The sequence below is a fragment of the Antrostomus carolinensis genome, unplaced genomic scaffold (genome assembly GCF_000700745.2).
Source record: "Antrostomus carolinensis isolate BGI_N321 unplaced genomic scaffold, ASM70074v2 Scaffold21799, whole genome shotgun sequence".
NCBI classification, from domain to species: Eukaryota; Metazoa; Chordata; class Aves; order Caprimulgiformes; family Caprimulgidae; genus Antrostomus; species Antrostomus carolinensis.
The window spans coordinates 1-16,953 of record NW_010339505.1 but is presented as its reverse complement, the minus strand read 5'-3'; the positions used below and the strand labels follow the sequence as shown (position 1 = coordinate 16,953).

General features: G+C 39.0%; 2 protein-coding genes across 2 annotated transcripts; one reads left to right on the top strand and one right to left on the bottom strand.

Annotated features, from left to right (window-relative positions):
* Positions 1-7: 7 nt before the first annotated feature.
* Positions 8-11,201, top strand: LOC104519756 (Golgi apparatus membrane protein TVP23 homolog A; the record flags this gene model as incomplete). The annotated part of the gene is made up of 6 exons (XM_010175872.1): positions 8-45; positions 4,586-4,730; positions 5,653-5,742; positions 8,753-8,878; positions 10,496-10,625; positions 11,035-11,201. Coding segments are annotated over 6 exons (591 nt in total), but the record flags the coding sequence as incomplete, so codon positions are not given.
* A 630-nt stretch (positions 11,202-11,831) lies between these two features.
* NUBP1 (NUBP iron-sulfur cluster assembly factor 1, cytosolic) lies at positions 11,832-16,869 on the bottom strand. Its single transcript, XM_010175873.2, has 8 exons — positions 16,804-16,869; positions 16,244-16,276; positions 15,341-15,431; positions 14,838-14,992; positions 13,624-13,734; positions 13,397-13,499; positions 12,581-12,664; positions 11,832-12,000 (listed from the first exon to the last, which is right to left on the bottom strand). The coding sequence occupies exons 1-8, from the start codon at positions 16,825-16,827 to the stop codon at positions 11,948-11,950; spliced, it is 654 nt and encodes a 217-aa protein (XP_010174175.2). The 5' UTR covers positions 16,828-16,869; the 3' UTR covers positions 11,832-11,947.
* Positions 16,870-16,953: the final 84 nt, after the last annotated feature.

Here is a 16,953-nt window from a genome sequence, read left to right as displayed (position 1 = left end):
CTTCGGGAGCGAGGAGGAGCTGGCGCTGCGGAAAGCAAAGATCAGGTAACGGCGCGGGGAGCGGAGCGGGCCCGGCCCCGGAGCCTGAGGTAACGGGGCCTGGGCAGCCCGTGCTGCCCCAGCTGGGCTGAGGCGCCCAAATTCCAGGAGCTGCGCTGCACCCGTCGTTCCCGGTGTTACAGGGACGGGGTGAGGCGCTGGGACGGGCTGCCCGGGCGGGAGCTGCTGCCAGCCCGGCAGGCTCAGGCCTCAGCCATTGGAAACAGACATTTTACACACCCGAAGCCAACATAAAATAATTACAAAAAATAATTAAAAAACCCTCACAGCAAACCCGACCAAACGGTATTTTTGTTAGTGCTGGGGAAGTGGGGAGAGCTGTCATCTTCAGCAAAACAAGGTGTGCAGAGTCCTCTGCCATTGCATTGCACATAAGGGAAACAGCAAGTTATTTGCAATAAAACGGTTTTTTAGGTCATATTTTCCTACCACGGGATGTGATGTTACATGGAATATTGTCTATCTTATCCTTGTGGCTGGTGCCTAAGAAAACCCAGCCCATCGATCCATCTCTCCTGTCAGGGTAAGCAGTCAACCCTTCCAGAGGGGTCACTCTGCAGCTCTGTCCACACCAAGGTCGCAGGCAACCAAGCTGTTGTTCTATCAGTGGATTTTGAAGAATCTCCAGTCAAAGACTGTCAAGGGAAGAGTTTTACATCAAAAGGAATTATACATAAGCATGCATTCATCAATAATGTATATAATCAGCTTTGATTTATATTGCTTTCTTGCCTTCCACCTTGCCCCAGTTTACTGTGGTCCATTACAATGTTAATATTTCTTGTAGGCATAAACAAAGAAAACTAAGAAATGTTAAGCCTAACGCAGATGTTATGTGAGGTGTGCAAACAAGCAATCACATAGCTTTACAGTACAATTACTCTGTTTTGCTAGTGTCTGTTGAAGCATTTCTGCCCTTCCAGTGCATTGGACTTTGCAACTACATGATGAGTTAGCCATGACACAAGATTAATGTGCCCAGAGTTGCTTTGTTTCTGTGCTTTAGCAGCAGCACACATTCTAAATGAAGTTTTATATTTTGGTACATTTTAATACATTTGGTATATTTTAGTCTTGGAGAACATAGCCTAAAAGATTAAGCTAAACTGGGAAATACAGCTTAGGAGTGTGTCTTGAGCGTGTGAGCCACAGATTCAGTCTATGGGACCAGACTAGAGTTAGCGTGATGTGAAACGACCCTGAAATGTTTTTAGGAGGTCCACAGCACCACTTCACTCTAGATATCTGTTCTTACTGGTTCATGGTACCGAATACTATAGACAGGCAAAGTATCAGTAAACCATATTATTGATCCACGTTGTGTAGACACTTACTTCATTAGAGACTGCTCTCATTTCTTGCCCTTATTGTGACAATACTAAAAGATAATCTCATACTGAAAAGTCTTCTGGTATAGAATACAGAAATGAAACTCCTTACGTTGGTCACACAGAAGTTTGTTTTTATATTTCTGAAGAATCCTGTGCAAACAAGCCTGGAACACACCCATGTGCTGCAAAATTTTGTTGTCTTATTAGAGGGCATAACAACATATTCCAATAATTTGTCTTTAACTTTATCCCAATTTAATGTATCTTGAACTTGGTTAGAATTTGCATAAGCTATGACAAGTTCTCCAAGGTACATCCAAGTGCTCCTTAAAAGCAAAATGTATGTGGATAGTGATTTAGTTAGAGGCTAATTCCATAAGAAGGTTACAAAAAAGATAATCGACACCATCTTTACAGTTCCTTGCAGTATCAGAACATTTGATCTGGAACTGTTAGGAACATGTGATTGCTTCTTTTTAAATCAGTCAGGTAACACAAGATGATCAAGCCAGAGAAACTGCTTGTTCAGAATTTGCTTGGATACATTTGATAAAAGAGCAGCATGTAGAGTGCTGCTGCGGCACTTCTGAACAGGCACTGGGAATGACTCTCCTGTGGTTTAGGGGCATACCTTAGGGCTGACGCAGTTTGATTCCTTAACATGGGATGCAATTAAATTCATAACAGCGCATTCCTGTCCTAATAGGCATCATGCTTGCAAACTGAACGGAAGTTATTGTAACAAAATAAACGGTAATCATTTAGCCTCAAGGCTCCAGTTCTACACGATATGGATGTTTAGATGCAACAGGATAATTAAAAGTCCATGCAGGTGGGTTGCTGTGCTTTCAGAAGCAAATGGATGCCAAGCAGAGGCAGTCCAGAGTTTCAGTTACCTTTATCCTTTATTGGATTTGAATGCAGTAAAAAAAAGAAAGAAAAATGATCATGTTTTAAAGCCTATGCTGTCTTGTATTAGTAAAAGAAATCATGTTATCTTATACAAAGATTTCTTAAAGCCAGCATATTTCTGAAAAATTAACTTTTTAAAAAAAATTATAAAGTACAATTGAATTCAATATAAATGCATTCACTTAAGAAAAGCTGTAAAGTGTTTTGTTTCAAAAAGGATGCAGATGGTTTAGCTTCAGGTTTTAAAAGACAGTTTTGTCTATTTTGGATTATCTGCTTATTAAAAATCCTGTTTGTATCTGATAAGAGCTCTAAGTTTCATCTGATGGCCGTGAATTAAGAAAACACATTTGTTTTGTTAAGTAAGAAAGTGAACAGTTTATTTACTGGATTCCATTAGTTTTGGGATTATTTTTTTTTTTAAAGCATAAATAGGTGGACATTTTCTGAGATTGAGAGAGTTGTCCAAAGAATGAGGAACAAGTTTTGATATCTCTCCATATTCCTTCCCTAGGACCTGCAAGTGTGTGTCTTTGGCTTGGCTAGCCATATCCGTGTGAGATGACTGATATTCTGAAGTCTCAGCAAAGTGTTTAGCACTGTAATAAATGTGAGCCTCTTGCTCATGTACTGTTTTTTTAGTAAACACCCTTCAGAGCCTGATATTGGAAGAGGTTCAGCATCCAAACAGTAATTCATCATCTGACTTCCAAAATGAAACACTACTTCTCCAAAGTTACTTTCACATTTGAAGCACTGATACAGTTATAAAAGCTCAGTCCCCCCTGATGCACTTTAGGGTTGTGATCTATGAATAGCTTGTATTGACACAAGATACCACTTATGTAATAAACTCTGGCATCTTCTTGAATGAAATTAAGACTTGAAGTAGCAAGACAGTATCTGTTTTTGATAGTTCAGATATTCCCTCTGTTCCACCCACCCACCCACCTGTCTGCTTATGGCAGAAAAAGCTCCTTTCACTTAAAATGTCACATGTTTAGTTTTAAGTCAGAAGAAGTTTTTGGAAAGTTTGAGGTTAGCATGGGCATGATCAGGAGTAAATATAAACTACAGCTGTGCATCATTCTTGCATCTCCAGTCATGTGTGTGCAGTACTACGAGCACAATATTGCCACTATAGAAAAGACAATTACTAGAACAGTTAAACAGCTATAGAATAATAATATTACAGTAAATGCAGAAATATAATAACTATTATAATTTAAATATAATTATAATTTAACTTTATAATGAACAGTTATAATTGTGTATATATGTAACATTTTACTATACACAAGACTGGAATAACACATTTAGTAGTTCAATAGTTAATTACGACCTAGGCCATACCACTGTTGGTTGTTTACAGAGGTAGAGGAGCTTAATGAGCCAATCGCTGACTTAAAAAAAATTTCTTATTCAGAAAACAAGTTTTATTTACTCAGCTTCAAGGGAAGAAGTTACTTAAATGCAATAGCCTCTAGTTAATTGTCACTTCAAACCAATTAACACAAACACAACTCGACAGAATAGGTTTTTGGCATATTACCCTGAAAATTGTCCTGTGCTCATTACAGCATTCTCTAAACCCCCGTCTCACTGTACAGGCCAATATTCCATGCCATATAGTTACTTCTTCCACTGAAATTCCCCTTTATTTTGTTACAGACAAAATTTCGTTTAATGAGCAAAGCACAAATATCTAATGAAATTCATGAACATTCATTCATAACAACTGTTAGATTCCCAAATCGTACGCCCTCTGTAAAAGGAAGTGTTTGGTTTCAGACATTACATATGAAGGTTCATTTTGTCTTACACCCAACAGCTTTTTTTTTTTTCTGGTTCAGAGTTCCTGTTCTTGTTTTCAAAACAGTTCTGAAAGGCATAAGATCTGTCTCAATTCTTTTGTGCCTTGCAATGCTGATTTATTTCATGAAACAATGAGGATTTTAGGGTACAGCGTTGAACACAACCACTAAATTCCTTCATGCAGTACCAAAGAAACTGGGAAAGACTCTGGATTTTGTTCTATCTTTGAGAAAGTTTTGATTTCAATAACACATTCCATATTTTAGCTTTAGATTGGAGGTTGGCTATTGGAAATACTCTTGCTTTGATAATGAAGATATACATCAACATCTGAGATAATAGCAGCTGCAAACCAAATACCATCATAGACTAGAAATGGTTGTGTTATACTGCATTGTTAGCAAACACTGTAACATTCCTTCTTGTCCCATATAACTTCCTCAGTGCTCTGTGTGGTTTTTTTCTAGGCACCCCCTGGCCACCTTTTTCCACCTGTTTTTCCGAGTGAGTGCTATTATTACCTACTTGTTCTGTGACTGGTTCAGCAACAGCTTTGTTGCCTGTTTTGTCACTATTCTCCTTCTTCTATCCTTTGACTTTTGGTCAGTTAAGGTAAGATGACCCTGAATAGTAATTACCTTTGAAAGTATTTTGTGTTCCATTCAAAGAAAATGTGTATACTGACAAAAGTGACAAACCCTTTGTGATCTGTTGATTTATTAAATGTCTAGCCCATTTTAATTAAGACATTTACATATCTTAGTTACTCTTACTTTTTATCACCATGTTCTCTATGGCTGATGGGAGCTACTAATATGATGAGAAAATTGCCTTGCCGTAGGTAGATTTGTTTGTATGCTTTCCCCTCTAAAAAAATCAATGAAGTAGCACTGGCTTTCAGTAATGGCCAAAGGATGCCCAGAGCTGCCATACTGTGCCCAGACCCAGCAGGCAGGAGCTGCAGGAGGCTCCTGGGAGCCCAGCTACGGCACCGGTGCAGGCAGGTGGGTCAGGCCAGCCCAGAATCCCAGGGGCTCCACACGTGGAACAAGGCTTTTGTTTTGTAGCAGTGAAACATGGATGCATCTCCAGTGTGCTGAAAACTCCCAGGATTCATCCAGGTGCAGAAATAGTTTCTTAATTTGTTTGCCTGATTCTATGCAGCTTACTAGTTTATAATTAATCTTCCATTTTTTCAGCGTGTTTTTGTTTGCACTTCTCTCTTACTGAAGAAATTTGTTTATTGGTGGCTTCTCCCACTGACTTAGAAAAGATACATCCTATAATTTATTGCCTAAATCAATGTTATTGTGCTAATTATCATATTAGAAGAGGAGAACAGCTCTCTAAATTTGTGGTAACTCATCCATCCATAATGACTGTTATGCTCAAGCTGGCACAGCTTTTAGAATTAATTTTAGTATTTGATAAAATAATATGATTTTCAGACATGCTCGTCTTTTGATTTTTTTTATGTTAGTCTGACAAGTGAATTAGGCAACTGATTAATGCAAATAATTGTTTCTGTCACTAGAATGTGACAGGAAGACTCTTGGTTGGTTTGCGTTGGTGGAACCAGATTGATGAAGATGGAAAAAGCCACTGGGTGTTTGAAGCAAAAAGGGTACGTATATTAATCAAAGTAGGCACGGGACAAACAGAACCCATAGGAAAACTTGTGAAGCTGATGCTAAGTCAAATAAAGTAACAAATAGATCACCTTTGTAATAGTTACTTTTTATCCAGCTTCTATAGAAGATAATATAAATATTCAGTTGCAGTCATACCGGATTGTCACATCCTGGAAGCATTCAGAACAAAACTGGTCTCGTAACGTGGTTGTCACCATGTGCATCAGCAGAATAAATATTCATAGCATGGTACTAGTGGTATGAAACGCTTCTGGTAGTTCTATTTTATTTTCTAGTGAGAGCATTTTGTAATAAACACACCTTCCCATAGTCAATCCCAACGCAGAATCCTCTTCAGGGAAGATGTCTGTTGAAAGCAATGCCGAATTAGTTCCAATTCAGTATTTTAAAAAGAATGTTTTATTCCTGCTCATGGAATCTGGTGGGGAATAGAGCCTGGATCACAGAGCATGATGACACTGCTAGTGCTCCCCTGAACACCCCGAGCAAAAAGCTGTAAAACGGCACTTTGCATCGCTGCCAGAGTTACCTCGGCAGGTTTGTGCTTTCACTCGCCAACACTCTCCCCACAGCCCCATTCAGGCCGGAGCCTGGCAGAGCGGCACTCGAGGTGCCGCTCACACGGAGACTCCTCTGCGGCCAGCCCAGGCGCACACAGCCCGGCCCTGAGCCCTGAGCCCCCGCAGCGTGCGGGTCTGGAGTGCCCTCTGCAGCCCGCACCCCCTGCGGTGTTCACCTTCCTGTACGCTAAGTGAAACCGAACGAGCCTGCAGGGAAGCAAAGAAACTAGAAGACTTTCAGAGTTTCTTAGTTCATCGAGACAGTAAACAAGAGCTTTCTTAGCACTTAAAAATGGCATCCATAAAACGACCTCCTGACCTCAAAATTACTGTAAAAGGCGCAAGCCTCGTTCACCTGTTACAGTTGTTAAGTCTAGCCTAGAAGTACAAGATTGACTCATCTGTACGAGCTAAAGCCTTCCAAAAATTCTGACAAATGGTAGCTTGATTAATATGAAAATTATAGTACCGTAAGAAGGAACATCTAGTTAGACTGGATTGTATTTTTGTCATGGCTTATCCATGAGAAATACTTTGTCATGGTAAGGTCCTGGAATACATGCGATTCTCTTACTTTCCAGAGTCAGGCATTCCCTGCCTCCTTTGCCAGTCCTCTGGCAACTTTTTAAGATCTTTTCCTTTATGGGTGAATCTGCTTAGAAATACTCCAAGTCACTCACCATCAGTAGGCAGCTAATTCCTGGTACGCTGCTGATGCAACAGAGGTTTGTTCTTGAAATCCTGTCTTCTGCTGGAGGGTTGCTGGCAGAAAAGTAATTGTTACATTCCAAACATCACAGCTCCCCTCTCCTTTCTTTGGGATACCTGCAGCCTTTTGTAATCTTGCTCATCAATACCTAGGTCTTTTAGGTGCAGTGTTCTCAGGTGCATTGACTTTATTTTCTCCTAAATAGTGCTAATGCAACATCACTGTGGGGTAATTTGCCAGTAATTTGGGATACAGGTGATTAAACCCCTTTACTGTCTCAGAACATCTGTCTTTTTCTGTAACTACGAAGGCATAGAACATTATTTTCTGGACCTCTGCAACATCACTGGTTTAGAAGGTACATGAAAAAATTAAAGACACCTTGTAATTATTGCATCTTGCAGGGCTTTCTTAGGCAAGATAGAGTAACTTAACTGCATTTACAAGTTGGATGCCATTGTCTGCCTCATGATGGACAGATGGATGGATGAGTTATTTTTACATGGAGAATTCAAGATACTGAAATTAACTAAAAAGCTTTTCAATTTTCAGAGTGGAAGAGTCCACAGTTTTCTTTTCCACTTGCAAAGCTTGTATTTCAGAAGCTAGCACTAGTGGTGGTTGAGTGGTCTGCGGTGTGGAGTGAGATTTTGAATTCTGGTCTCCTAGGAAAGATCAGAACCTTGTGAACAATTCTCTTTCTTTAGTTTCTCTTAAGTGTTGGGAGTCAACAATGAACCTTTCTGTGTAGATAAAGACAGATGTGCTGACCTGAGAAATCTGCAACCAGAGCATTTTTGCTCTCCCTGAAGAACGCCAGTAGAGCACTGTGAATAACAATGCCTCTTTAGAAAGATGCCAGCAGCTGCTGTAGTGTCCAACACTAGTATTACAGAAGAGGCATTTTCAAAGCCACAGTTCTTGGTTTTTGGAGTGTCAGTAGACTTCATAGGCAAAACTGAAGTATTAGTTTACGTAATAGAAAACTAAGCTTCACAGAAGATTTAAATGAAGCTAAGATACTGCATGTTTTTTAGGAAAATGTATGGAAATGGTCACCATTATGAGAATTCTGTTGTGTGAACTGTAACGAACTGATAAATCCTGTCTGAACTGTAACGAACTGATAAATCCTATGGGGAATCTTTAAAGTTTGCTTGTTAGCACTTGCAACAGCTCCTTGCAATTTCCACATTAGATACTATAGCTTTTCTGACACTGGACTGATTGTTTCCCTCATAGTTTTGATTTGTGAACAGGGCACATGTCACGAATCTACACTACAGACAGTGAAGCACTCACTGCTTGTAATACTGTCTTCTGTTTCACACTTCTCTAAGGCTTTGGTAAAGTTTTAGTCTGATTTCAAAGTTAACTTAGTATTTCTGAAGTTTAAAAGCAATTGTCAGTATAACAGAACTTTGACTTTAAAATACTACTGATCTGTAGTGTTAGTGGGAGCTATCATTGACAAAAGGAATAACTATCTAATTTAACTGTGAAGAGACTAGAGCATTTTGAAAAGAAAATGCTGTCATGTACAGTAGGGCAGCAGGCAGAAAACCACTTCTGTTCTCACTCAATCTTCCCTCCATGCATAGAAGTGAAATTTGGGTAAAGAAGTAATTTTGTCCATTCTTCTTCCTCTGCTGATCTGCTATTTATTGTATATTTTGTCTCTGTGACTAGTAGTTTCAATAATTTTCCTTCTAGGTACCTACAACAGCTGCCTCAACTGAAGCTGAAGCTCGAATCTTTTGGCTTGGTCTCATTATCTGTCCAGTTATTTGGACGGTGTTTTTCTTCAGCACCTTGTTCTCCTTGAAGCTGAAATGGCTGGTAAGTCTGGGGCACCGAAAGGCCTACAGCTGGCAGACGATGTTAGTAGAGGGAAAACCCTCTACTAGATCTGATAGTTTTGCAACAGTCTTTGAACCAAATCTGCCAACAGTACAAAAATTCCACTACTGGCTTCAACAAATCTGAGGAGTTTTCTGCAGTTGAGCCCTGCACTCTGGAATGGATTAGTAATTTTTAGCCCCACTTGTGGGTTATCAGATGACAACTCCTTCATTTAACTTGAGAACTGTAAGTGGCTGGCAAAATTACAGACTTCTTTTTAACTGTAACAACTTACTTTTCCCCAACTTATTTCAGTCAAAGGAAACTTATATGAGAGGACAAAAAATGCACTGATACTGGTTTTCATATCTCCTTGGCACTTGAATGTCACTTGTTCTTAAAAGGATTTTAGCTCTCTGGTACCATTTCCTTTGAAAGGACCAGTATCACAGTGCTTAAAACCTTGATAAATTGAGCTGAAGTATGTATTTTATAATTACTGTATTTATAAGTTATCTACTGTACAAATATATTTTTTTTCTACATGAGAGAGGAAATGTACCCTATGTATTGCATTAAGATATTTTTGTCTATGAAATCTTCATGTTTTCTCCTCTAAATATTAAGCACTTGGATGATCGCTATAGAATTCATTTTGTCAAGTTCCTAGCCACGCAAAGTACAATTTCTTAATTCAGTTTGAAAAAAGTGTTTTGAACATGTGCAGCTACATAACCAGTAACAGCCACAATTACATTTTATTATTAAATGATCAGGAAATTCAACTCTGTGTATGAATCAAATGCAAATCATTAACTGCTCTGTAGTGCCCAAAATGGCATCGCTAAACAAGCAATAGTTAAAAATTTAACCAGCAGTCTTTGTCCACGGCTCCACCTTTATGTTTGAAAACCAGAGATTGTTTGCTAATCCAAGAGCTGGTTGGAGAAGGAACCCTAACTAGCACAGGAGGCAAGCTGCTCAGGTGCTTGTAAAAGGCAAGTTACACAAATGAAAATATGATAGCTTCCAGAACACAGTTCCTGAGGCTAAGCAAAACATTTTTGTAAGTTATTTCATTAGTCAGTCAGATGGGTTCTGCCTGCTGCTAAGCCTGTAGTACCACAAAAGGATCGAATTGTTTTCACTGCCTGTTAATGCAGATACAGATTCATACCTATCCACGCTCTTTGTAAATCTCTGAGTTACAGGACTGTATTTGTATACAAGAAGGCATTTGTCAGCTAAACAAGCCTGCATGTTTGCTATGTATAAGTTTTAGATACAAATCAGGCTTAAAAAAAGCAAAATGATTGTGGAATCAGTTGAACAGGTCCTTTTTTGAATAAGTGCTTTTAGGAACGTAATGAAGTCTTTCAAGATACATAACAACAAAAAAGAATTTGTATTGGTGTTTTGATAGAGAGAGTGACATTTTGTAGAAAGTAATTACTGTGTTTATATTTAACATGACTGGATCTCTTTGAAGATCTTTTCTTATTAGAAGGAGTATCCCCCTCAGAGCATGTACATACACGTGTGTATATATATTCTACACACACAGTCTGTGTATAGCAGTGTATTTGTTCCAGCTGAACTTCTGTTTGTCCACAGGCTCTTGTGATAGCTGGGATCTCCCTTCAGACTGCTAATTTATACGGCTACATCCACTGCAAGTTAGGGGGACAAAAAAGCATCAACAGAGTAATGTCAAGGTTTTTTGTTACAGCAGACGTTCCCAACAGTAAGTACTGAGTTGGTCTGGCAGCTACAGCCCATGAATATCACAAACTGACCTGCCTTACGCTGCTTGTCGCGACTCTTCCAGCTCTTAGCTCCTAAAATAACTCCTGGCAGGGCTGTCTTGATTCTCCAGTAAGCCTCTCCTGTGGCACTTGCGCATTGGGGCCATACCCCATGTCACTTTGCTCTGTGTTCAGAAGCTGAGCTGCTTCCAAGCCCCATGAAGAAGGTCCTCTGTGTTAAATCCTCAGAGGGATGCCTTCTGAGGTATTAGAATGCCTCTGCCTAGGCAGAGCTGGGAGAGCTATCTTCAAGCCTTGGGCTTCCACCAGGCTCTTCCCTGCTTTTTAGAAAAGACTCCTACATACTAGGTTATGCTAACACCTACACCTCCTGTGTTCATTCTACAGGGCAGACAAGGAGAATTTCAGAAGACCGCACTGAAGAACATGGGAAGACGAGCACTAGGTAATCAAATAAGGAAGAACTAGAAGGATGAGAAGTAAAAATAATCATGTATGAAAGCTGTTCTTCATATGAAGATATTTAAGTAAAACTCTTCTAGAATTACACCTGCACGAAGTAATAAGGATTTTGTCATTTGTGTTCGAGTCTTTAGATTCCAAAAGGTTTAGAGCCTCTGTTACTTACTTAAAAGTTTAATCAAAAAGCAAATTGTACAGGCACAAAACCAATGCTTACGGTTTATACAGAGCACACTTCTTCACAAAGGAAACTGTCAGCTACTCTGAAACCGCTGGATTATCTTAGCCAAGAATCAGAATGTAATCAAAAGATGCTGCTCATGTATTTAATTTTTGAACTACAATAAACAAAGTCAAACTGCCTTTCCCTCTTGTACACAATACTGATTTTTCAAAGCTTTGATTCCTCAATAAAAAGAGGAATTACAATCACAAAGGGTCTCTTAAAGATACCAAACGTTTATTTTTTTAGTGTTCAGTCTTAGGGTTGAGTACAAGAATGGAAATCATGTAGCGTGTTCACATAGTACTTGTGTGAAGCAGCCAGTTAGGTATAAATAGTTAAAATATGTTAGTCTAGTATGCTCGTACTGTGACAGCAGATGCAGACCACGCCTGTGGAACACAGAGGAAGGCTCAGTTTTATAATGTTCTAGCAATCTTTGAGACCACCTGTGAACTATGAGAATCCTGAACTATAGAAAAAAACTAAGGCAAGAACATTTATATTAAGACTTTATTTGCAATATACAAAAAGAATACATTCCTTCTATTAAATCAAGGCATAAGTTACTTTTCTGTAATTAAAAGTGAACTACCTTTTTATTCCATTCATAGATTAGATAATCTTTTCTTTTTGAAAATGGTGTTGATCACAGTATTCCTGAATTCCTGCAAAGACAGGGAAAAAGTAATATAAATAATGTTTCAGCTGCACTACTACTGCATCACTCTGTCCCCTATCAGTACAAACATCACAGGCTGGGCCTTTATCACAGTGAAAACAGCTTTAGGAATTTCCCAGCTGTTTGTGTTTTTAAACTGCACATCACCAGTTCTTTAGGTAGTGTTTGTATGGGGTTTTTGTGCAATTGCAATTAGAAGTGGAGGCAATAATTAGCCAGCTGTATCATACTCAGCAGTGCTGAGTGCCCCTTAGCAGGCCTGCTGAAGAATCTTAGAACTTTTCTGTGAGAGCAAGAACACACACAGCTTTTCTGAAAATGAATGACTGAAGCCCAACATTGAAACTAGTTACTAAATACAATTTCGTTACCACTTTAAAAGCCTGTTGTAACTGATGCCCAGAAGCAGCGAACGCAGTATTTGCATGTTACTTTCATAATTGCTGTGCACATCTACTGATTTTACTATTTGTGGCAGAAAAACGTAATTCTGTTTAGCACCTTTATGGACGGTAGTAGAGCTCAGAACTGAGAGGATTCATTTGCACAGTGATTTTTAGACTTACTTTGAATGATATTCCTGTAAGACGATGTAGCTGGAGAATCAGGTGCTTCAGACAAGAAAGATTGGCCTTTGTCACAACTTTTTCCTTCAAGAACATGAAAAAACATGAAAGCAAAGAAAGAGGAAAAGATGAACTTTTCTTTATGTTACCCTTTATCCTGCCACCAGTTACACGCTTCCAAAGAGCAATTTGCATCTATTCCTTTACAGAAGTCCTTCTATCAGTTAACAGAACTAGAACTTCAGCTTACAGTTTTACAAAGGAATAACACTAGCAGAGACCTTCAGTCATGGTTTTGGAAGTACTGACCTGTTCCTTGAGGTCATTAAATCAAGTATGAATTGCTAATAGCTAGTGGGCAAGGAATCCAACCGCCTCACCATCCACAATGGAATTGGGGTGGTGCCAGTAACAGTGAAGTTAAAGCATCCGTTTTAATGCTTAAGGTCTACAAGGTATTATTCTTCATAGTGGTTATGATTTTATTGTCTGCACTTCCAGGTGATTACACCAGAGACAGGTTGTACTTCAAATATGATTAGCCAGCTGAAAAGATACATAATCAATCTTAATCAAGATGAAGTTCAGACTAAGGAAATTATCCTAGTGCTTTCCTCTTTTCACACCATGCTACGTCACAGTTGCAGTAACTTTTGATTTAAAAAAAGAAATGTTTCATCTAAAAGTTTATATTTACCTAAGAGACAAAATATTTAATATTCGAATTTATCAGTGTCCAAGTCAGAGCTTTCTAGTAATATCATCAGTACAGGAGGATATGCTTGTTTTAAACATAATGCAATACAGTAACTTTACCTATCTGAGGATCTAGAGGCACTTTGCCCAGGAGGGAAATGTTTAAGTTCTGGCACATCTTCTCTGCACCTCCAGTAGTCGGGGGAAAGATCTGAGATTCATTCTGCAACAATGTGAAAATTAGAGTTAAAATACTGCAATTCTGAGAACAAGGCATTTTTGGAGCAATGTTTTCTATGCAAACAACATCAAGATAAAAAAATGCTGTAAGATACAGGTAGCCTTACCTTACACTTTGGACATATAAAGCCACTCATATTTTCCACAACACCTATGATGGGCAGTTTCACTTTATGGCAGAAGTTGATCTCCTTCCGAACATCCTGAAGCGATACTTCCTACAAACAATGGGAAACACTGCTCTTTTGACTGTAATGTTTTGATGCTGAACCCATTAAGTTACATCCTTAGAGCTATTTTAAAGAAAGTTCATAATGAATTATTACTCCTCTCGCTGTGTTTTGAAGAACATAAACCTGTGTTACCTGCTTTAGCAGCAATTCTATGAGTAGCAACAGAACAGGTACAGCAGTTTGAGCCTACTGAATGTGGTTCTGTTTTGAAATTTTGACTCTAGTAAAGATTCAGCATGCTTATGCTTCATCTCCTATATTAATCTCCTATCTTTAAATGTAACTTTTTCACGTTTACAGAAAGACTCTTGGCATTCTCAATAGAGCAGGCAAGGACAAGAACCACCAGGTTTATACTTGCTAATCTCTTTTCTAATTAAATTTCAAATAGCTTATCATCCCCTCAGACTTTTTGCATATATGCCTGACCTCATTCAGTTCTCCCTCCCGTTCCTTTCTCCTTCCCTTACCATCTATCTGATACCACCCTCAACATCTCACTTCCTTTACACTCTATTCTTTCAGCTGTTGTGGAAATAGCAGGTGTCTTTTGCTGGTCTGATCTCTTGTTCCAAACCAGGCTTTAAAACCTGCATTTGAATTTTCTGTATTTTGAGTTGCAGCTCTCCAGGGGCTGATTTTTCTTTTAAAAATGCACATCACAAAGATGCCTTGTGGAGGCAACAGGCTACTTCAATGCAGTGTCAAAAAGTGCTCATCTTGCCGCTTAAAAACTACACTCCTTAGTGACTCCTGAATGTTACACTGTTGGCAAGTAAATTACAGATTTGTGATTATGTGAACTCTAATCTCAAAGGAAGTGACGTACTGCATTTCCCTTCACCACACAGGTCACGACAGCTTTTGATTGTGAACTGCTCAGTGGTTTCGTGACCCATACATATCCCCTACTCCACTGGGACACCCATTTAACCCAGAAACCAGCCAGCTACAGGGATGAAACAAGAAAATGAGCTCCTGTAGAGTCTCTACCGTCGTTTCTCTGAAGTGTATTTATAGAGACTCTCAACCAAGGATCAGCTTTAACTGCCAGGATGCTTCTATCAATAGAAATTAAGTTCTCATACCTGAGGGGTAGTGATTATAACAGCACCATCTATATGTGCTGCACTGAGATACTGCACAATAGATAAGTGTTCATCTGATGTTCCTGGAGGTGTATCTACAATCAAATAGTCGATTTCACCCCAGTCCACGTCACGAAGAAATTGTTTGATCAACCCTAAAAGAAAGGATAAGAATGTGGAAGAGGGAAAAAATATCTCCCCATATTTCATATTTTTGGATCTACTTCAAATTTTATAGTCTGGGTATACAGATTCTGCTGACTTGTCAACTTTAGTACAGGAATGTTTATTTTACCAAGGCTTTAAAAAAACCCAAACAACCAGTACAGCATTTGACACTCTTAATTTCACAAAATGAGTATGTTCAACTAAAGAAGATAAATAACCATTCATTCACTTTTTCCTGTAGCTCCCTATACGATATTTACATTATTAATTAAACAAGCTTATGATTTTAAATCTTTCAAGTACATAAATTGTTGTTGAAGATGCTCAATACCTACCATTTTTTTTTGGTCCTCTCCAGATGACAGCATCATCAGGACTACTAAGCAAGAAGCCCACGGACATAACACCTAAGTTTTCTTCAACATACTAAAAGAGAAGTAGAGAAACTCGGTAGAGCATACAGAAGAGTAGAGAAAGAGTAGAGACACCAACTGTAAAGCCAGATTTTATAGAAAAAGCAGTTTAGGGAGGTTGGGGGGAGGAAGGATGACATTAAGAAAACAAAAGCAGAGAACCTTAACATTTCTTTTTTATCAAAGGGCATTGAAAACTACAACTTTTGTGCAATGCTCGCTAATTACATTCATAGACTGAAAAAATCTAGTTGCAGTAAGAGTTACAGTGGTTTATGGAATAACTGGAGACAGCATAAGGATAAGAGCAGCTTTCCCTCTCAGCATGAAGCTGTGTTTTTAACAGCACACACACTAAAGGTGACCGGGTTGGTTTAGACAACCAACACTCCTGCAGAACTTTCCCTGCGTTTTCTAAAGATTATGAGGTTTTTCTTGGGTGTAAAATACTTTTCTGTCTGTTATTGAAAAGGTGACATGCTGTACAGCTGCATGATAACCAGAAATAATGAAATCAAGTAACTTACATTTATTGCCCATAGTATAGTAGGAAAGTCAGTAAACAATAAATACTTAAAATAATGAAACTATTTTAGAAATGTAGTTTTATTATGATTAAAAAAAAAATTAACAGTCTGATTTATACAGCCTATCTCCAGATTCTAGATACAATCTATATCCAGATAGAATCTGGATATTTATGTCATCAGAAAAAGAACTGGTAGAAGCACCTCCTGCTCCTCCCTCACTCATTTTTCACTTTAGAAGACAGTGCCCAACCCAAACAAACCCAACAAACTTTCTGAAACAATAACACCAGCTTACCACTGGAGACCATCCAGATCCGCTCTGATGAACCTGAAAATTGAAGTGATACATAAAATTACACTGGAAATAAATGCAGATGTTACATAAAACATGAACATAAGTCAAAACCAGGTAGAGAGATATCCTGCCTACAGGTACAATACTGCCTTACTGAGGCAGCCGAGTTAAAGACTGCAGAAGGGCCAGACCTCCATTACTCAGTGAGTAACAACTGTTCAATCCCTTTGCAAGAAATTTGCCCATAACTTTCCATGCTTATATAAAATATCTGAGGGCTGATAACGAGAATCACGTTAACGTTGCTTAAGCTTTCATAAGTCATGAATACGTGGCTGATACGCCGCAGAAGTTGGTTTGCAGAACTGGTCACCCCAAAAGCAGACAACTAAATTAAATTACGCAGAACTCCTCCACCTCATCGTCTTTATTTCGCTATGCAGTGCCACACGGTTCCTGACAAACGTTCCTTCTGGAAGCTTTAAGTCTACAAAACCCTAAAATGTTAATGAAAGACTGCGCAGAAATCCTTTAAACAACACGTTCAAACTTTCCCTCACCTGCTCCCCTTCCAGACCCATCATTTTCGGGATGGACGGCCCGCAGATGTCAATGTCCAGCAGTGCGACCTGGAAAACAAACCAGCCCCGGGAACGAGCTTGCGGCGAGCGGCTCCCCCCGCCCGAATCGCGCCCTGGGAACGCTGCGCC

Excerpts from the sequence above, each read along its gene's own strand:
- NUBP1 (XM_010175873.2), bottom strand. The coding sequence starts at position 16,827 with ATGATGGGTCTGGAAGGGGAGCAG. Across the intron at positions 13,500-13,623 it reads TTATATGTCCAAAGTGTAAG|AATGAATCTCAGATCTTTCC; the intron begins GTAAGGCTACCT and ends ACATTGTTGCAG. Across the intron at positions 12,665-13,396 it reads GCCTCTAGATCCTCAGATAG|GAAAAAGTTGTGACAAAGGC; the intron begins GTAAAGTTACTG and ends ATGTTCTTGAAG.